General features: G+C 36.1%; 1 protein-coding gene across 1 annotated transcript in view; it reads left to right on the forward strand.

Moving 5' to 3' along the window:
- CCDC34 (coiled-coil domain containing 34) overlaps positions 1–21,610 on the forward strand; it is a 54,743-nt gene extending 33,133 nt beyond the window's left edge. The window contains exons 4-6 of the mRNA XM_004263936.4: positions 13,095–13,253; positions 13,813–13,954; positions 15,372–21,610. Coding sequence (XP_004263984.2) covers positions 13,095–13,253; positions 13,813–13,954; positions 15,372–15,586 — 516 coding nt within the window. The 3' untranslated portion in view covers positions 15,587–21,610. The remainder of the gene's footprint in view (positions 1–13,094; positions 13,254–13,812; positions 13,955–15,371) is intronic.
- The last annotated feature ends 647 nt before the right edge of the window (positions 21,611–22,257 follow it).

Here is a 22,257-nt window from a genome sequence, read left to right on the forward strand (position 1 = left end):
ACCTAAGGAGGAACAAGATGAGACACATACTAATCAAACTGATGAAAATTAAATAGAAACAATTAAAAACAACAGGGAAGAGAAACAAATAACATACAAGGGAATCCCCATAAGGTATCTGCTGATTTTTCAGCAGAAAATCTGCAGGCCAGAAGGGAGTGGATGATATATTTAAAGTGACAAAAGGGACAAACCTACTACCAAGAATACTCTACCCAGCAGACTGGCATTCAGATTTGACGGAGAAATCAAAAGCTTTATGGACAAACAAAACCTAAGAGAATTCAGCACCACCAAACCAACTTTGAAACAAGTGCTAAAGGAATTTCTCTAGGCAGAAAAGACCACAACTAGAATCAAGAAAATTATGAATGGGAAAGCTCACCAGTTAAGACAAACATAAAGCAAAGGTAGGAAATCTCCACACACAAATATGATAGTAAAACCAGCAGTCGTGAGAAGAGAGTACAAATGCAGGATATTGATAATGCATTGGAAATTAAGAGACCAGCAAGTTAAAACAGTCTTGTACATATATAGACTGCTAGGTCAAAACCTTTTGGGAACCACAAACCAAAATTCTACAATAGATACACACACGAAAAAGAAGAAGCAACCCAATCACAACACTAAAAGATAGACATCAAATCACAAGAGAAGGGCTTCCCTGGTGGCACAGTGGTTGGGAGTCCGCCTGCCGATGCAGGGTACACGGGTTCGTGCCCCAGTCCGGGAGGATCCCACATGCCGGGGAGCGGCTGGGCCCGTGGGTCACGGCCGCTGAGCCTGCACGTCCAGAGCCTGTGCTCTGCGGTGGGAGAGGCCACGGTAGTGAGAGGCCCGTGTACTGCAAAGGGGGAAAAAAAATCACAAGAGAAGAGGAAGGGAAGAAAAAAAGGCCTACAAAAACAAATCCTAGTTAACAAATTGGCAGTAAGAACAGACATACAGATAATTACCTTAAATGTAAATGGATTAAATGCTCCAACCAAAAGACACAGACAGGCTGAATGTATACAAAAACAAGACCCATATATATGCTGTCTACAAGAGACCCACTTTAGCCCTAGGGACACATACAGAGGGAATGTGAGGGGACGGAAAAAGGTATCCCATGCAAATGGAAATCAAAAGAAAGCTGGAGTATCAAAACTCACATCACACAAAATAGACTTTAAAATAAAGACTGTTACAAGAGACAAAGAAGGACACTACATAACGATCACGGGATCAATCCACGAAGAAGATATAACAATTACAAATATATGTGCACCCAACATAGGAGCACCTCAATATACAAGGCAAATGCTAACAGCCATAAAAAAAGAAATTGACACTAACACAATAATAGTGGGGGACTTTAACACCCCAGTCCCATCACTGGACAGATCATCCAGACAGAAAATCAACAAGGAAACACAGGTCTTGAATGACATACTAGACCCTATGGACTTAATTGGTATTTATTACAACATTCCTTTGATTGTTCTCAAGTGCGTATGGAACATTCTCCAGGATAGATCACATCTTGGGCCACAAATCAACCCTCAGTAAATTTAAGAAAATTGAAATCATATCAAGAATATTTTCTAACCACAACACTATGAGATTAGAAATCAATTACAGGAAATAAAAACTGTAAAAAACACAAACACATGGAGGCTAAATAATATGTTACAAAACAACCATGGATCACTGAAGAAATCAAAGAGGAAATTAAAAAATACCTAGAGACAAAAAATAAATAAATAAATAAATAAAAAATACCTAGAGACAAATGACAATGAAAACACGATGATCCAAAACCTATGGGGTGCAGCAAAAGCAGTTCTATGAGGGAAGTTCATAGCAATACAGTCTTAACTCAGGAAACAAGAAAATCTCAAAGAAACAACCTAACCTTACATGTAAAGGAACTAGAGAAAGAAGAACAAACAAAACCCAAAGTTAGTAGAAGGAAAGAAATAATAAAGATCAGAGCAGAAATAAATGAAATAGAGATGAAGAAAACAGTAGTAAAGATCAATGCAACTAAAAGCTGATTCTTTGAGAAGATAAACAAAATTGATAAACCGTTAGCCAGATTCATCAAGAAAAATGAGGACTCAAATCAATAAAATTAGAAATGAAAATGAGAAGTTACAACTGACACCACAGAAATACAAAGGATCATAAGAGACTACTACAAAAAACTATATGCCAATAAAATGGACAACCTGGAAAAATAGACTAATTCTTAGAAAGGTACAAGCTTCCAAGACTGAACCAGGAAGAAATAGAAGATATGAATAGACCTATCACAAGTACTGAAATTGAAACTGATTAAAAAGCTTCCAACTAACAAAAATGCAGGACCAGATAGCTTCACAGGCGAATTCTATCAAACATGTAGAAAAGAGTTAACACCTATCCTTCTGAAACTATTCCAAAAATTGTAGAGGAAGGAACACTCCCAAACTTTCTATGTGGCCACCATGACCCTGATACCAAAACCAGACAAAGATACCACAAAAAGAGAAAATTACCGGCCAGTATCACTGATGAACATAGACGGAAAAATCCTCAACGAAATACTGGCAACCTGAATCCCATACACCATGATCAAGTGGGATTTATCCCAGGGATGCAAGGATTCTACAATATCCACAAATCAATCAGTGTTATACACCATGTTAACAAACTGAAGACTAAAAACCATATGATCATCTCAATAGATGCAGAAAAAGCTTTTGACAAAATTCAACACCCATTTATAATAAAAATTCTCCAGAAGTAGGCATAAAGGGAACTTACCTCTACATAGTAAAGGCCTTATATGACAAGTCCACAGCTAACATTCTCAACAGTAAAGAGCTGAAAGCATTCTCTCTGAGATAGGAACAAGACAAGGATGTCCACTGTCACCACTTTTATTCAGCATAGTTTTGGAAGTCCTAGCCACAGCAATCAGAGAAGAAAAGAAATAAGGGGAATGCAAATTGAAAAAGAAGTAAAACTGTCACTGTTTGCAGCAACATGATATTATACATAGAAAAGATGCTACCAGAAAACTACTAGAGCTCATCAGTGAATTCAGTAAATGTACAGGATGCAAAATTAATACACCAAAATCTTGCATTCCTATACACTAACAACTAAAGATCAGAAAGAGAAATCAAGGAAACAATCCCATTTACCATCGCATCAAAAAGGATAAAATACATAGGAGTAAGCCTACCTGAGGAGACAAAAGACCCGTATTCTGAAAACTATAAGACGTGGTGAAGGAAATCAAAGGTGACACAAAGATGACGTGGAAAGGTATTGTTTTGGATTGGAAGAATCAATATTGTCAAAATGACTATGCTACGCGAGGCAACTACAGACTCAGTGGAGTCCCTGTCAAATTACCAATGACATTTTTCACAGAAGCAGAACAAAGATTTTTAAAATTTATATGGAAGCACAAAAGACTCTGAATAGCGAAAGCAATTCTGAGAAAGAATAATGGAGCTGGAGGAATCAGGTTACCTGACTTCAGACTATACTGTAAAGCTACAGTAATCAAAACAGTATGGTACTTGCACAAAAACAGAAATACAGATCAATGGAACAGGAGAGAAAGCCCAGAAATAAACCCACCCACCTATGGTCAATTAATCTATGACAAAGCAGGCAAGAATATACAAAGGAGAAAAGACAGTCTCTTCAAAAAGTGGTGCTGAGAAAACTGGATAGCTACATGTAAAAGAATGAAATTAGACATTTCATAAACACTATACATAAAAATAAACTCAAAATGGATCAAAGACCTAAATGTAAGGCTACACACTATAAAACTCTTAGAGGAAAACATAGGCACAATACTCCTTGATGTAAATCGCAGCAAGATATTTTTTGATACACCTCCTAGACTAAGGAAAATAAAAACAAATATAAGCAAATAGGACCTAATGAAACTTAAAAGCTTCTACACAGCAAAGGAAACCGTAAACAAAATAAAAAGACAACCCACAGAATGGGAGAAAATATTTGCAAACGAAGCAACTGAAACGGGATTAATCTCCAAAATATACAAACAACTCATGCAGCTCTATATCAAATAAACAACCCAATCAAAAAGTAGGTAGAAGGCAGACTCTGGGAGGGCTCACACCAAGGAGTACTTGCCAGAACTTCTGCTTCCAGTGTCCTTGTCCCCACAGTGAGCCACAGCCACACCTTGCCTCTGCAGGAGACCCTTCAACACTAGCAGGTATTGTAAGATTCAGGCTGCTAATGTTGGCATATGCGCATTTAGCCTTAAAGAGATTAAGTTGAGAAGCAAGAAGAACTACAATCCTGCAGCCTGTGGAACAAAAACCACATTCACAGAAACATAGACAAGATGAAAAGGCAGAGGGCTATGTACCAGATGAAGGAACAAGATAAAACCTCAGAAAAACAACTAAATGAAGTGGAGATAGGCAACCTTCCAGAAAAAGAATTCAGAATAATAATAGTGAAGATGATCCAGGACCTCGGAAAAAGAATGGAGGCAAAGATCGAGAAGATGCAAGAAATGTTTAACAAAGACCTAAAAGAATTACAGAACAAACAAACAGAGATAAACAGTACAATAATGGAAATGAAAACTACACTAGAAGGAATCAGTAGCAGAATAACTGAGGCAGAAGAACGGATAAGTGACCTAGAAGACAAAATGGTGGAATTCACTGCTGTGGAACAGAATAAAAAAAAAAAAGAATGAAAAGAAATGAAGACAGCCTAAGAGACCTCTGGGACAACATTAAACGCAGCAACATTCGCATAATAGGGGTCCCAGAAGAAGTGAGAAAGGACCAGAGGAAATATTTGAGGAGATTATATTCGAAAACTTCCCTAACATGGGAAAGGAAATAGCCACCCAAGTCCAGGAAGCACAGTGAGTCCCATACAGGATAAACCCAAGGAGAAACACACCGAGACACATACTAATCAAATTGGCCAAAATTAAAGACAAAGAAAAATTATTGAAAGCAGCAAGGGAAAAATGACAAATAACATACAAGGGAACTCCCATGAGGTTAACAGCTGATTTCTCAGGAGAAACTCTACAAGCCAGAAGGGAGTGGCATGATATACTTAAAGTGATGAAAGGGAAGAACCTACAACTAAGATTACTCTACCTGGCAAGGATCTCATTCAGATTCAATGGAGAAATCAAAAGCTTTACAGACAAGCAAAAGCTAAGAGAATTCAGCACCACAAAACCAGCTCTACAACAAATGCTAAAGGAACTTCTCTAAGTGGGAAACACAAGAGAAGAAAAGGACCTACAAAAACAAACCCAAAACAATATAAGAAAATGGTCATGGAACATACCTATCAATAATTACCTTAATCGTGAATGGATTAAGTGCTCCAAGCAAAAGACACAGGCTTGCCAAATGGATACAAAACCAAGACCCATATATATGCTGTCTAAAAGAGACCCACTTCAGACCTAGGGACACATATAGACTGAAAGTGAGGGGTTGGAAAAAGATATTCCATGCAAATGGAAATCAAAAGAAAGCTGGAGTAGCAGTACTCATATCAGATAAAATATACTTTAAAATAAAGAATCTTACAAGAGACAACGAAGGACACTACATAATGATCAAGGGATCAACCCAAGAAGAAGATATAACCGTTATAAATATATATGCACACAACATAGGAGCACCTTAATACATAAGGCAACTGCTAACTGCTATAAAAAAGGAAATCGACAGTAACACAATAATAGTGGGGGACTTTAACAACTCACTTACACCAATGGACAGATCATCCAAAATGAAAATAAATAAAGAAACAGAAGCTTTAAATGACACAATAGACCAGATAGATTTAGTTGATATTTATAGGACATTCCATCCAAAAACAGCAGATTACACTTTCTTCTCAAGTGTGCATGGAACATTCTCCAGGATAGATCACATCTTGGGTCACAAATCAAGCCTCAGTAAATTTAAGAAAATTGAAACCATATCAAGCATCTTTTCTGACCACAATACTATGAGATTAGAAATGAATCACAGGGGGAAAACACGTAAAAAACACAAACACATGGAGGCTAAACAATGCGTTACTAAATAACCAAGAGATCACTGAAGAAATGAAACAGGAAATTAAAAAATACCTAGAGACAAATGACAATGAAAACACGATGATCCAAAACCTATGGGATGCAGCAAAGGCAGTTCTAAGAGGGAAGTTTATAGCTCTACAAGCCTACCTCAAGAAACAAGAAAATTCTCAAACAATATAACTTTACACCTAAAGGAACTAGAGAAAGAAGAACAAACAAAATGCAAAGTGAGCAGAATGAAAGATATCATAAAGATCAGAGCAGAAATAAATGAAATAGAAACAAAGAAAACAATAGCAAAGATCAATAAAACTAAAAGCTAGTTCTTTGAGAAGATAAACAAAATTGATAAACCATTAGCCAGACTTGTCAGGAAAAAGAGGGAGAGGACTCAAATCAATAAGATTAGAAATGAAAAAGGAGAAGTTACAACAGACACTGCAGAGAAACAAAGCATCCTAAGAGACTTCTACAAGCAACTCTATGCCAATAAAATGGACAACCTGGAAGAAATGGACAAATTCTTAGAAAGGTATAACCTTCCAAGACTGAACCAGGAAGTAATAGAAAATATGAACAGACCAGTCACAAGTAATGAAATTGAAATGGTGATTAAAAATCTTCCAACAAACAAAAGTCCAGGACCAGATGGCTTCCCAGGTGAATTCTTTGAAACGTTTAGAGAAGAGCTAACCCCCATCCTTCTCAAACTCTTCCAAAAAATTTCAGAGGAAAGAACACTCCCAAACTCATTCTATGAGGCCATCATCACCCTGATGCCAAAACCAGACAAAGATACTACAAAAAAGAAAGTTACAGACCAATATCACTGATGAATATAGATGCAAAAATCTTGAACAACAAACTAGCAAACAGAATCCAGCAACACATTAAAAGGATCATACATCATGATCAAGTGGGATTTATCCCAGGGATGCAGGGATTCTTCAATGTACACAAATCAATCAATGTGATACAGCATATTAACAAATTGAAGAATAAAAACCATATGATCATCTCAACAGATGCAGAAAAAGCTTTTGACAAAATTCAACACCAATTTATGATAAAAACTCTCCAGAAAGTGGGCATAGAGGGAACCTACCTCAAAATAATAAAGGCCATATACGACAAACCCACAGCAAACATCATTCTCAATGGTGAAAAATTGAAAGAATTTCCTCTAAGATCAGGAACAAGACAAGGATGTCCACTCTCACCACTGTTATTCAACATAGTTTTGGAAGTCCTAGCCACGGCAATCAGAGAAGAAAATGAAATATAAAGAATACAAATTGGAAGTGTAGAAGTAAAACTGTCACTGTTTGCAGATGACATGATACTATACATAGAGAATCCTAAAGATGCCACCAGAAAACTACTAGAGCTAATCAATTTGGTAAAGTTGCAGGATACAAAATTAATGCACAGAAATCTCTTGCATTCCTATACACTAATGATTTTCAGAAAAATCTGAAAGAGAAATTAAGGAAACACTTCCATTTACCATTGCAACAAAAAGAATAAAATACCTAGGAATAAACCTACCTAGGGAGACCAAAGACCTGTATGCAGAAAAGTATAAGACACTGATGAAAGAAATTAAAGATGATACCAACAGATGGAGAGATACACCATGTTCTTGGATTGAAAGAATCAATATTGTGAAAATGACTATACTACCCAAAGCAATCTACAGATGCAATGCAATCCCTATCAAATTAGCGATGGCATTTTTTAAGGAACTAGAACAAAAAATCTTAAAATTTGTATGGAGACTCAAAAGACCCCAAATAGCCAAAGCAGTTTGAGGGGAAGAAAACGGAACTGGAGGAATCAGGCTCCCTGACTTCAGACTATACTATAAAGGTACAGTAATGAAGACAATATGGTACTGGCACAAAAACAGAAACATAGATCAATGGAACAAGATAGAAAGCCCAGAGATAAACCCATGCACCTGTGGTCAACTAATCTATGACAAAGGAGCCAAGGATATACAATGGAGAAAAGACAGTCTCTTCAATAAGTGGTGCTGTGAAAACTGGACAGCTACATGTAAAAGAGTGAAATTAGAACACTCCCTAACACCAAACACAAAAATAAACTCAAAATGGATTAGTGACCTAAATGTAAGACTGGACACTATAACACTTAGAGGAAAATGTAGGAAGAACACTCTTTGACATAAATCACAGCAAGATCTTTTTTGATCCACCTCCTAGAGTAATGGAAATAAACACAAAAATAAACAAATGGGACCTAATGAAACTTCAAAGCTTTTGCACAGCAAAGGAAACCATAAACAAGAAGAAAAGACAACCCTCAGAATGGGAGAAAATATTTGCAAACGAATCAACGGACAAAGGATCAATCTCCAAAATATATAAACAGGTCATGCAGCTCAATATTAAAGAAACAAACAACCCAGTCCAAAAATGGGCAGAAGACCTAAATAGACATTTCTCCAAAGAAGGCATACAGATGGTCAAGAAGCAGATGAAAAGCTGCTCAACATCACTAATTATTAGAGAAATGCAAATCAAAACTACAATGAGGTATCACCTCACAGTGGTTAGAATGGGCATCATCAAAATGTCTACAAACAACAAATGCTGGAGAGGGTGTGGAGAAAAGGAAACCCTCTTGCACTGTTGGTGGGAATGTAAATTGATACAGCCACTATAGAGAACATTATGGAGGGTCCTTAAAAAACTAAAAATAGAATTACCATATGATCCAGCAATCCCACTACTGGGCATATACCCAGAGAAAACCATAATTCAAAAAGACACATGCACCCCAATGTTCTTTACAGCACTATTTACAATAGCCAGGTCATGGAAGCAACCTAAATGCCCATCAACAGACAAATGGATAAAGAAGATGTGGTACATAAATGCAATGGAATATTACTGAGCCATAAAAAGGAATGAAATTGGGTCATTTGTTGAGACATGGATGGATCTAGAGACTGTCATACAGAGTGAAGTAAGTCAGAAAGACAGAAACAAATACCGTATATTAATGCATGTATGTGGAACCTAGAAAAATGGTATAGATGAACTGGTTTGCAGGGCAGAAGTTGAGACACAGATGTAGAGAATAAACTTATGGACACCAAGGGTGGAAAGCCACGGGGGTGTGGGTATGGTGGTGTGATGAATTGGACGATTGGGATTGCAATGTATATGCTGATGTGTATAAAATTGATGACTAATAAGAACCTACTGTATAAAAAAGTAAATAAAATAAAATTTTTTGAAAACGTAGGCAGATCTAAGTAAACATTTCTCCCAAGAAGACATACAGATGGCCAAAAAGCACATGGACAGATGCTCAACATAACCAATTACCATAGAAAGGCAAATCAAAACTACAATGAGGTATGACCTAACACCGGTCAGAATGGCCATCATCAAAAAGTCTACAAAGCATAAAATGCTGGAGAGGGTGTGGATAAAAGGGAACTCTCCTACACTGTTGGTGGGAATGTAAATTGGTACAACCAGTATGGAGAACATTATAGAGGTTCCTTAAAAAACTAAAACTAGAACTACCATATGATTCAGCAATCCCACTCCTGGGCATATATTTGGAGGAAACCATAATTCAAAAAGATAGGTGTACCCCAGTGTTCATTGCAGCACTATTTACAGTAGACAAGACATGGAAGCAATCTAGTGTCCATTGACAGAGGAATAAAGAAGAATTGGTACATACTTACAATGGAATATTACTCAGCCATAAAAAAGAACAAAATGCCATTTGCAGCAACATGGATGGACCAAGAGATTATCATACTTAGGGAAGTAAGTCAGAGGAAGAGAAATATCATATGATGTCATTCATATGTGGTATCAAATTTTTAAAAAATGATACAAATGAACTTATTTACAAAGCAGAAAGAGACTTACACATATTGAAAACAAAGTTATGGTTACCAAAGGTGAAACATGGGGGTGGGTGATAAATCAGGAGCCTCGTGATTAACATACGCACACTACTGTATACAACAAGGACCTACTGTATAGCACAGGGAACTCTATTCAATATTCTGTGATAACCTATATGAGAAAAGAATCTGAAAAGTAATGAATGTGTCTGTGTATAACTGAATCACTTTGCTGTACACCTGAAACTAAACACAACATTGTAAACCACCTATACTCCAATTTAAAAAAAAGAAAAAAAAGTTACATTGAGGATTAGGGCTTCAATATATGAATTTTGGTGGGACAGAATTCAATCCATAGCACTATTGACCATTTCTACATCTCTTGTTTTTTGTTTGTTTAGTTTAGTGTTTAAGTTTTTCCCATTTTGTGTGTCTTAATAGTAAGTTGTAAGAATTCTTCCTATATTCCTTTAAGTCCTGTAACATGTATTATAAATATTTCCTCCTTTTAATTTTTTTATATGTTTAAAGAGCAGAAATTTTAAATTTTGGTTAAGTTCCATATTTCTGTTTTTTCTTTTATAGTCTGTGGGTTTTGTGTTCTATTAAAGAAACGTTTGCCTATGCCACGGTTATAAAATATTCTCCATTGTTTTCTTCTAGAAGTTTTATAACTTCAGCTTTTACCTATTTGCATTTTGAGTTAATTTTAATGTTGGCATGTGACAAGGGTCAAGGTTCATTTTTTTGGAATATGGATATACAGTTGTTCCAACACTGTGTTGAAAGATAATATTTTCCCTACTCAGTTACCCTGACATTTTTATTTCAAATCTATTGACCAAATACGTCTGGGTCTATTTCTGGACTGTATTCTGTTCAATTGACCCATTTCCTATGCCAGTACTACACTATCTGCTTACTATAGCTTTATATAGTAATTCTTGAATTTAAAATTCTTCTAATCAAATAGTGTAAGTCTTCCATCGTTTTTCTTCTATTTCAGAATTGTTTTAGCTGCTCTGCACCCTTTCCGTTTAGAATTAGCTTATCAATTTCCCTAATCATGCTTGCTTGAATAGTGCCTGATACTATTGGGATTGCATTAAATATATAGATCATTCAGGAGAAAATTGCTATCTTAATAATATCAAATTATAAATCTATAAACATGATTTTTTTCTATTTATTTAAGCCATATTTATGTTTTTTTCTTCTTTTTTTTTTGTTTTCAGTGTACAGGGGTATTATACGTCTTTTTAAAATGTATCCCTAAGTATTTCATGTTTCTGATGAGAGCAGTTATCTTGACTTATTCCTAATATTATCTTGTAATTTTCATATTTGGTTTGGACTTTAGAGAAATAGTGGGCTCCTAAAATGAGCTTGGAAGTGTTCCCTTTTTCTGTTTTTTAAAACAATTTGTGTAGTAATTGGTACTGTTGCTTCCTTAGACGTGTGATAGACTCTACCAGTGAAGCAACTGGAGGCTAGAGTTTTCTTTGTGGGAAAGTTTTAAATTCTGAATTGTTTTACAAGTAGAGGTTCATTCAGTTACGCTGTTTCTTCTTGAATCGGTTTTGGAAAGTGATGTATTTTTAAGGAATTTTGACATCTTATTTAAATTGAATTTATTGGCAAAAAATTGTTTTCAGCGTTCTCTCATATGTATATAAGAGATATGTAGTGATCTGTCATTTACCATCTGTGCGACCTTGGGCAGATTACTTAACTTCTTTGTGGAATTTAACCCAATAGTTAAATTCCAGCATTATTTCAATGGATATTGAGTTCTCAGCAAGAAAGGATTTCCTTTTGCAGCTATTGGCAGACCAACAATAAGGAAATATAGTAACCTGGGGAATGCCAGGGGCTTTAATTTTTTTTATTCTTTGGCCTCTCCTTGAGGCTTGTGGGATCTTAGTTCCCTGAGGAGGGATTGAACCTGTGCCCTCAGCAGTTAAAGCACGAAGTCCTAACCATTGGACCACCAGGGAATTCTCGTGCTTTGATTTTTAAGACCCGCCTTTCCTGTACAGCACTGGACACATGTTGTATGTAACTGATGTTCGTTACTTGGGTCTTACTTGAATTGCTTGTATTAAAGTATTCTACAAGATGCTTTTAAGGGAAGAATTTCTTGGCTCATATTTCTTTGCTCGATGAAGGGTGATGTATATGGCATTTGTATTGCATATACTTCATGTTTGCAGATTATTTTCTAAACCTTTGATAAAGAGAGCTAGCCATGTCATTGGTTATTTAGAATTTAGCTGTGTTGGTAGATTATCTTTTGAGTGAGAAAAGGAAGAAACATTGACTTATAGTCTGTGTCAAGTTTTTTCTTCAAGGGGCTAGATAAAATTTTAGGCTTTGTGGACCATGCAATCTCTGTTGCAACTATTTAACTTTGCTGTTGTGGTGCAAAAGCAGCATAGACAAGAAATATGTAAATAAATGTGTGGCCACATTTCAGTAAAACTTTGTTTACAAATACAGGTTGTTGATGGACCATATTTGGCCTGCAGGCCATAGTTTGCCAATCCTTGGTCTGTGTAAGGCGTATAAGAATTACATAGCCAGAGATTTGTCTGTATGTGCCCTTATAGCAGTACTTAATGGCCCAAAATTTGTGCTCTGTAACTCTTTGATGGTGAAAATTTATCCAAGTATTTGTATTGGCAAATTGTCTGGGGAATGTGTACACATGTGGCTCCTGTTTTAGAGTGGGGGTAAACATCCATCAAAAAACACTAAGATTCAGGACAGTCTAATAGGTCATAATTTCTGTCCACTAATTTACTCAGCAAATCTTTATAGAACACCTACTATTTACTTAACACTGTTCCAGTCTCTGAGTGTACTTTGTCAAGCAAGACCTTTGTTATGGCCATCATGAAACGTATACTCAAGCTGGTAGACTAAAATTGATCAGGTAAGTGCAGGTATGTTATATATTTTCATAAGCCACACTGTGTCAACCACTATTTTACCACCTATTTTAAGAAATAACTGAAGTTTAGAGAATTGCTGCATATAACACTTCTCCCTTGTATGAGGATGATTACAGATACTCCAATTAAAATTCCTTCATTTTTATTTAAGAAAAGAAAAGAAAGGGAACAAAAAATTAATAAAGAAAAGGAGGAAAAAGCAGCAAAGGAGCTGGAGAAAGAACATTTACAAGAAAAAGCAAAAGAAAAATATGAAGAATGGTTAAAGAAAAAAAATGCTGAAGAATGTGAGAAGAAGAAGAAAGAAAAGGTATTTTCACTAAAGTGATCAGTTAGAATACATGACTTTCGTGTTTACATATGCCAGCTATATTGTATAAAGAGTTTCTGATAGAAAATTGGCACTATCTTATCATAATATAAATACATGTAGCTACCCCTACTTGTTATACTATAATTAAGCTTCAGAAATGAATATGCATTTGTGGTTTTCTTAGGTTGAGAAGTATTAATAAGCCTATCGATATTTCTGCAGTCAGGTTCAAACTTTTTATTGTTGTTTATGCTTTTAAATATTATTCAATGCACTTTTATGGAAAGTTTTATTACATTATTATAAATTACTATTCTATTTTAAAACAGCAAATTGCTTTTTTCTTCTTAGGTTTAATGTCATTGTTTAGAGGCAGCCACCTTCATATCACATCCCTGATCATGTTAAATTTTGCTCTCTATAGAATTATGATTCAGTATTTCTGATCAGAAAGCCATTGGGATGGGGAGCTACTGGGGAAAAGAGTCAGTAGAATTTGAATAGAATTTTTAGTTACAGAATATCCCTGGAGATTCTTTGGTCTTGTCATTTTAAGGAAAAAGAAAAACAACGGCAGGCTGAATTACAGGAAAAAAAGGAAATAGCAGAAAAAAAGTTTAAGGAATGGTTGGAAAATGCAAAAAATAAACCTCGTCCAGCTGCAAAGAGCTATGGTTATGCCAATGGAAAACTCACAGGTTGGTTTTTATGTTATGTGGGTTACATAAATATGGCTTGCAGGAGTGAATATTATATATTATGTTTCCTTTTGACAGAAATAGAAATGTGTAAAAATCTTTTTTCTTTCAAATTACTATTTTCTGGAAGATTATAACATACTGTATTCCTGTGGAGATACTACAAATTTGTTGTCATTCTCTAAAACCAGATACATTTTAAAGGCAATAGTGGTAAAACTGCAAAGTAATGATTTCTAAGGTTAAGAAACAAGTAAAATTTTCTTACATTCCTTGGATTTTAAAGCCTTAATCAGGATATATTGAAGGGGTCATTTTCTTCCCCTTTTCTAACCCTCTCTGAGGCAGAGCTTCCAGTGTCTTTGGCACATTCTTTTTGCAGGGTGGAATACTAGACAGCACATGAACCAGACACAGACCTGGTTGGCCTTTAGGCTTGGTCTGATTATAAATGGCAATGCATGTTTTTCTTTGTACTTCATGTTGGAAGCTCATGCCTTGCTGACAGCTGCCTTCACTTGTTTAAGTGATTTATTATTAAAAATACTCCCATTCTGTTTTGTTCACACAATAGGACATATTCCAGACTTTGTTTTGACCATCGTGGTGAAGTGTGTGTTGACATATCTATGCAGTCAAAGTGGGTTGCCAATGTCTGAATGACACATTCCTGCTGTCAGGATTTAGGCCTCTCCTGCATGTCACAGAGGTCATCCATTACAGCTACCGAGCAGGGTCTGCTCTGTTTTTTTGTTCTCTTATTTGAAATAAGAGTAATAAGCAGTGGTTTTAACCAAATGATTGGATAGTAAAGTTAAAACTTAGGTGGAATATACATATTGACTAGAAGTTAATTGGTGAAATAATGGATTATTTTATTTTTTGCATTTAAATAAGTTTTATTCTAATATCTTTGCAAATGCTCTACTGCTCTTAATTATCAAAATTACAGTGATATTATGAAATCTGATTGACAGTGATTTAGAATTTAAGTGGTTCTAAACAAGAATCTTGATTCACTTTAGCTACATATGCAACATACATTTTTTCTGCAAACTTTAGTGTCCAACTAGGGGAAACATGTACACAATCAGCGGTTTCCCAGACTGAGTTAAAATGAAGATTTTGTTCTTTTTAAGGGTTCTAAAATTAATTTCTTAGGAGAACTTTTATGAGTTTCTATATATATAGATGTGAACATTAATGTTCTTTGAATGCTTAGATTTATATTTTAATTTTTACTTCAGTACTTACTGTGTTTGAAAATATTTGAGAGTTCAAGTTTTAAATGAGTCAAATTGGTTTATCAATAATATTTTTGCCCTTTTAACATTTTTCTGTGAATTTTAAAATATGTAGTTTCTTTGATCTCAAAAAGTTTTCTTCTTGTTTTGTTCTGATTTTTTCATAATTTTAGGTTTTTACAGTGGAAATTCTTATCCAGAGCCAGCCTTTTATAACCCAATTCCATGGAAACCAGCTCCTGTGCCTCCTCCCAAAGGAGCAAAGGATCTATCAGGAAAGAAGACTAAAAGGCCTGTGATAAGCCAGCCAAACAGGTCATCCTCTCTGGTAATGCATAAATCCAGAAGCAGTCTTTGCCTTGGAACTCTGTGCAGAATACAAAGATAGTAGATGTGGGAAATTACATGCTTTTACCTGGAGCTATTTAATTTTAAAATCAGAAATTGTTATTTTACTGCTCAATTAGTTGCTCAACATTTGATGTATTATTGATAAGTTCAAATTCTTGCATTTGTATACAGAGTCCTTAGAGTTAATTGAGCAAGATATTTTATACATTTTCATTTTTATAAATGCTTCAAGGTTGATCTTGGCATATTGTTTTGCAGGATACGTGACTGAATCTAACAATTGTGTTTGTATTTAGCTTGTATTAAAACTACCCTCTAATACCAGTAAAAGCAACAATTTTTCATGTGTTCTTTCATACCTATATGTTGTGTGTTTATGTTTATGAACAATGTAAGATTAAGTTGTTCAAACAAGCATTTCTAAACTGCATGCTCAAGATAATTCTTAGAAGAATCTAAATGGGTTAGAATCCCAGAGTAATCAAAAACAGTCTTTGTTGATGGCTTTTGGTATATTTTTCCCTGTGTAAATATTTGTAAATCGCTAACTGAAGTCATGTTTGGTAACAGAGAAATGAAGTTTGGGTTTTGAAAGGAAAATTTAAAAACACTGTTTTGGACTCAATCTTAGATTGGTATGTAGTAATCTTGAGACACTAATATTTTGCTATACTTTGCTATACTTTGTACAAATAGTTATAATTAGTTACGTTGTTAATTTTAAAATTAGAAATATCAATGCATTATTTTTTAATGTTAAATGTTGAGTGATATTTTACTGAAGTGAAATCAAAAATCTTAATAAATACACGTTAAGGATAGTATATCAACGGATTACTAAAGTAGCACTCAACGCTTTTTATTAAGTTTTAAAAGTCTGTATCTTTTCTTAGTGGGCTATCAAGAAATGAAAATCTGTTGGGGCAATATAAAGTTCAGTGAATTCATTTAAAAGTGATTCCTATTTAGACTGTATTTCATGTTTCTGCTAGGTTAGTCAGTTGTCAAGTTTCTAGTGATTAACCTGCAATGGTGTTGATCAACTGCAGGAAACAGCAATGGGATCTTTGAAGAATATTCATATTGTCAGAAATCTAGAAAAATTCTTTTTTTTTTTTTTTCCTGCTCATGGGGGTCTGTGAGCCCCATAAGGACTGAGCACTCAATTCAGGCATCTTCATTTGGTTTTATTTTATTTTTTCACTTCTAAGCAGAGAACAGTTTGGGAGGAGTCAGAGTTTGTTGGGTCAAAATATTGGTGAGATTTTGTGGCCTGACCATCCTTCTTGGAACCTGTTAGATGCAGTGAAACTTAACAGGTGATCATTCTACACGAGCAGATTCTCCTATGTGAGAGAATGTAGAATTTGCCAGGGTAGCAATAAACTTGTGTGTAAAAAACAGCATATATAGGCTTGTGTTCCTGGGCGTTTTAGATATAGTTGTTATATCTAAAAAATCTTCAGTTTTACACAGGTTAAGTCATTTAGGCAACTTTTAGCTGTAACCATAATCCTAATAAAACTTTTCATTCAATCAGTAATTAATTAGTTTGACCAATGTTAGTTGAACATTTGCTCTGTGAGAAATGTTTTGCATATTGATTTAGGAATTTGAATGATATATTTCTTTAATTCAGTAAACATTTACAGCCTAGCCAGGAAAACATAGAATAAATGCTGTAATACATTATACTTAAAATCATGCTCAGAGTTCATCTGAGAACATAGATAAGAGATAGCTCAGCCTGAGAAGGAATTAAGAAAGGTTACAAAGAGGAGGTGACATTTGAGTTGGTGAAAGATAAGCAGGAATTTTCTAGATGGTTATGAGGCTGACCTTAACCATCATGAACATGTGGTGAGAAGTAGCTGGGAGAGAAGCAGGGGTCGGAGTAAAAAGGTTCTGTATACTACAGAATTTGGACTTGATCCTGTGGGCCTGTGATACCCTGTTTTACTACCCCAATGGTGCATTTTTTAAAAGATTTTGACCACCAAACATTTATTACTAAAATTCCATTTTTGTTCATCAAAGACTTCTTCAAACCAATCAATACACCTGTTACTAGGAGATTAGTGTTTTTAACCTGAATCAATTTTTCTTAAAGTCAAGATACTTGGTATTCTAGGCATTGTAAACTATATTAACTGTTTGAAATTTCTATTGAGGTTTTTAAAATATCTTTTTGACTCTACTGCTACTTGATTGGAACTGCTCTAAAATATCTAGGCAACCTATAATGTCAACAAATTCATGATCTGAAAGAAAGAACACAGGTATTATAGACCTAGTTTTACATCTGCTTATCTGGAAGGTGCCTCATTTTTTTCAATGTTCAATACCTTATCTAATTTAGAAACTTATTGTGGGGATGTAAAATAATACATGGAAGTACCAAAAAATGCAAGTTTGTTTCTTTTTTGTATGATGATAATTCTGATAAGATGTACCAATATTCTTTCTTTAGTGATAATTGATTTACATAATAACTGACTTTGTTTAACATACCAGTCTTGACTGGTGATATATCAAAATTAACTTGTCAGTACTTGGAGTGGATCTTCATTTACCCCTGTGCTAAGGGCAAAAAGTGAATACTGTTGTCTTCATTTTCTTCAAGTTGAATCAATGTTTACTGAATATCTACTATGTGCGAATGAGTATTCTAGATGCTGGAGATTCATCTGTGAATAAGAGAGGGTCCCTGCTGCCCACATGGGATCTTACATGACAGTGATAGGAAACAGATACTAAACATATAAACAAATAATTTATGTGGCTCTAGGTGCTATAAAGAAAATAAAACAGGGCACTATTGGGATAAATAGTGACTGGGTGGAGGAGTGGGTGCACTCTTTTAGGTGGATGGGCATCTCTGAAGTGGTAACATGCTGCTGAGCTAGCCTTGCCTTGCTAAAATCTGCAGAAAGAGATATCCAGTCAGAGGAAACAGCCAGTGCACAGGCCCCAATGCAGAAATGAATCTGATGTGTTTGAAGAAAGGTTGGTGTGGCTGGAGTGGAGAAAGCAATGGGGAAAATAGTAGGAGTGAAGGTTGGAGAGTCAGGCAGTGCCAGATCATATATAATCCTGAGTTCAGTAGTTCAGATTTTATCATAATTGTATTGGGAAGCCCTTGAAAGTTTTTAAGCAGGGAATTGATGTGATCTGTTTTATACTTTGAGATTACTCTGGCTGTGTGAGGAAACTGGCTTGCTGGGGACCAAGAATCAAAGCAGGGAGACTCATTGGGAGGATTTGCAGTGTCCAGGAAAGAAATTGTGATAGTCTGTATTAACGTGGCAGCAGCAACATGATAAGAAATAGAGGTGGATTTGGGATGTATTTTGGAGGTGAGGCAAACAGGACTGCTAACATTTGGGTGTCTGGTTGAGGGAAGGAGGAAAAATCAGATATGACTTCTAGTTTTTAGGCCTGATCCACTGGGTGAATGATGATAACTATCACAGAATTAGAAAGTGATAGGAGCAGATGTATAGGCTGAGAATGGAAAGAGGGGAGTCCTTCAGAATTCTGTTCTAGGTCTGTTAGATTTGTGGTACAACTTAATATCCTGGTAGAAATGGCAGTTAGATACTTGTCTGATGCTCAGGGGAGAGCCAGGATTGGAGATACAAATTTAAGCAACATCAGTATGTAGGTGGTATTTAAAAGCACGGGACTGGATCAGGTTACCTAGGAAGAGTTTAGATAGTAAAAAGAAGGCTGAGTATTCAGATATTTAGAAATTGAGCAGCTAGCAAGGATGCTGAGAAGGAGCAGCCATGAAGTAGAAGGAGACCCAGTAGAGTATGATGTCACAGAAGCCATGAGTAGAAAAGTGTTAGAAGCAGGAAATTGTGCAGTCTGTCCAGTGCTACCTGACAGACGAGGAAAAGCAGGAAAGAGCCTTCCTTGTTGCATATGGTAAAATAGCAAACACGTATTGAATACTTTCTATATGCCTGGCAGTATTCTGTGTGCTTTTATATGTGCTAACTCATTTAGCCTCACAACAACCCTATGAGATACTTTTATTATCCCCATCTTATAGTTGAAACTGAGGCACTGAGAAGCTAGCTGCTTTTATACAAAAAAGTGAGTCACAGAATAGGGATAAGAACTAAGTTCAAAGTCCAAGCTTAACAACCATGTTCTATGTCCCTCCTGTGTAATATATATATATATATGATATGAAAAACTAGTATGAAAGTGCAAAGTAAGTTGAGAGAATGGGAGGTAACAAAGTGGAGACCATATCTGAAGACAACTCTTGGGAGAAGTTTTAGAGTGACGAGAAGATAAGTGAGGTGGGAGCTGGAAGAGGGCATAGGTCAAGGACATTTTCTGTTTGTTTTGCTTACAATAGGTGATAATAAACAGGTGTCCCTGCTGATGTTGATGATCTAGGTGAAGGAGGGTACTTGAAGATTTAGGAGAGATCAAGGACGGTTTTAGCAGTGCAGTTCTTAAATAGCAAAAAAAAAAAAAAATGATGGCTTATGTGGGAACAAGGAAATTTCTTCCATTTTTTCAGGAGAGAATGCATAGTACATAGGCTCAGGTGTAGCTTGAGTTAATAGCATTGATGGTAGGAGGAGGATACGGGCAGTTCTTGTCTGATAGCTTCTGGTTTTTCAATGAGGCCTGAAAGGGAGGCAAGGCTGTCAGCCAAGGGATGGCATGTGTTGTTGCAAGTAGGAAGGGGAAAAGGTTACAGAGAAGTGAGCATTTTGGAGAGCGGAGGACAAATTTACCAGGGAAATCAGTGGGACTGACCGATGGGCAATGTTATTTGCCGTTTGATAATTTTGGTCCAAAAAGGGACCAATTAGCAGGATTCTGTCATGTTTTTCTCCATTTCTGGAGGAAAGTTTAGCTACTTGGGTTTAGGAGCAGAGTAAGGCTTAATTAGGGTTGGACAAGCAGGGCAAGTAGGATGGAGAGAGAAAGGAGCAAAATGATTTCAAGGGGGTGATCATAGCACTGAAAACATGGTATTTAACAAGGGCTGAGTGATGGGTGGTGAGGAAGAATTTTCAGTTGATGAGCGTTTCCAGTGCTATTGGAGAATGTTGGGTCAGGGATGCTTGAGGGAAACTGGAGAGGAAGGAGCTTGTAGTTAGAAGGTGGTGACAGCAAGATCCAGAGTATGACCACAGCAGTGGTGACCCAAATGGAGTATATCAATGAAGTTGAGGAAATTTAAAAAGTAAGAGGCCAGAGTACTGGAAGGATTTTTTTTTTTAAATATGGATGTTGAAATTGTCAAGGATTATGATAGAAGTAGTGGTAGAAAGAAAGTTGGTGAGCCAGGTGCTAGAATTTCAGTGAACCAATGTAACTTATTAGCCAGGTAACAGTCAAAAAGAGCAATATTGGCTAGTATGGTCAGATGAAATATTCTTCAGAAGAACTTGGAGTTTTGAAGAAGGTAGGGAGGTTTAGGAGTGGCCTTGGTGAATAAGGTAGGTAGGGACAGTACCTACCTACCAACTCTAAGCCTCAAGGTTTATGTATCCCAGAGGTAGGGGACTGCAAAAGAAGAGCATTGTCAGCAGTCCATTGCAGGCAAGAAAAACTTTTAAAAGTATTTCAAAACAAAAAGCGGGGGGACTTCCCTGGTGGTCCAGTGGTTAAGTCTCCACACTTCCAATGTAAGGGGTGTGGGTTCAATCCCTGGTCAGGGAACTAAGATCCCACATGCCGTGTAGCCGAAAGAAAGCATTTCAATAGCAGGATGGGGGCAGTGCAGGGAGGTAGAGGCCAAAAACAGAGCTAGCAGTAATGATATTGTGGAACTATTCCAGGGAGAGGTGACAGGATCAGGTGAGGACAGTAGAGATAGAGAAGAGATGTGTGAAAAATCTGTCCAGAGTAGAACTTGTTTTAGAGCTGACTGGTGATGATAACATTAGCAGAGAAAGGGAATACAGAAAAGGACAGATTTGGGGGTAAGAAACTGAGGGGTTTTTCTGTTTGTTTTCTTATAAATTGTTTGTCATGGTAGTAAATGCACACAGTGTAAAAATAAAAAAGTAATAAAAGCTTTGCCTCACTTCTCGCTACCTCACAGTCCTGCTTCCAGGGGGATATTTACTTGTATTACTTCTTTGATAATTTCCTCCCCACAGAATTCTCTGTTGTCTTCTTCTGCGATTTGTTTAGGCAATTATTGTCTTCCTGAATCAATTCTCTAATTATTTTTTAAAGTGTTTTTTCCCCTCTAATCTTACCTTTCTTTTTTCTTTTCCCTGGTAAGAGGGACTACTTTTTGTGAGGTTTCTTTGATGTTATCTTCTAATTTTTGAATAATTTTTTATGGCTATCTTATTTTAAATCCCAAGCACTCTTTGTTTTTTCTGTTTATTCCCTTTTTCATAACATCCTGTACTTTTTTTGTTGTAATATCTTTTCTCATCTCTAAGTACATCAATTGCCATTTTTTTTCTTCGTACTTAACTGGCTCTGTTTCTTCCGGGTGCCTTTTCTCCCCCTTCATTTTCTCTTTTTCAGTTCTCAAATGTTTGTTAATCCCCGTCTGACATTTATGTTCACAATGTGAATTTCTGTCTGTTCATACTTAAGAATGGGGCATTAAAAAGCTGAATGGAAGCTATGTTGGCATAAGCAGGGCTTGTTGATAGTGGATTTTGTTGTTGAGGGAACCTCCAAATACCTGGAAGCCTTCCCCTTAGGCTATTT

This window comes from Orcinus orca, chromosome 8 (genome assembly GCF_937001465.1).
Source record: "Orcinus orca chromosome 8, mOrcOrc1.1, whole genome shotgun sequence".
In the NCBI taxonomy this organism is placed as follows: Eukaryota; Metazoa; Chordata; class Mammalia; order Artiodactyla; family Delphinidae; genus Orcinus; species Orcinus orca.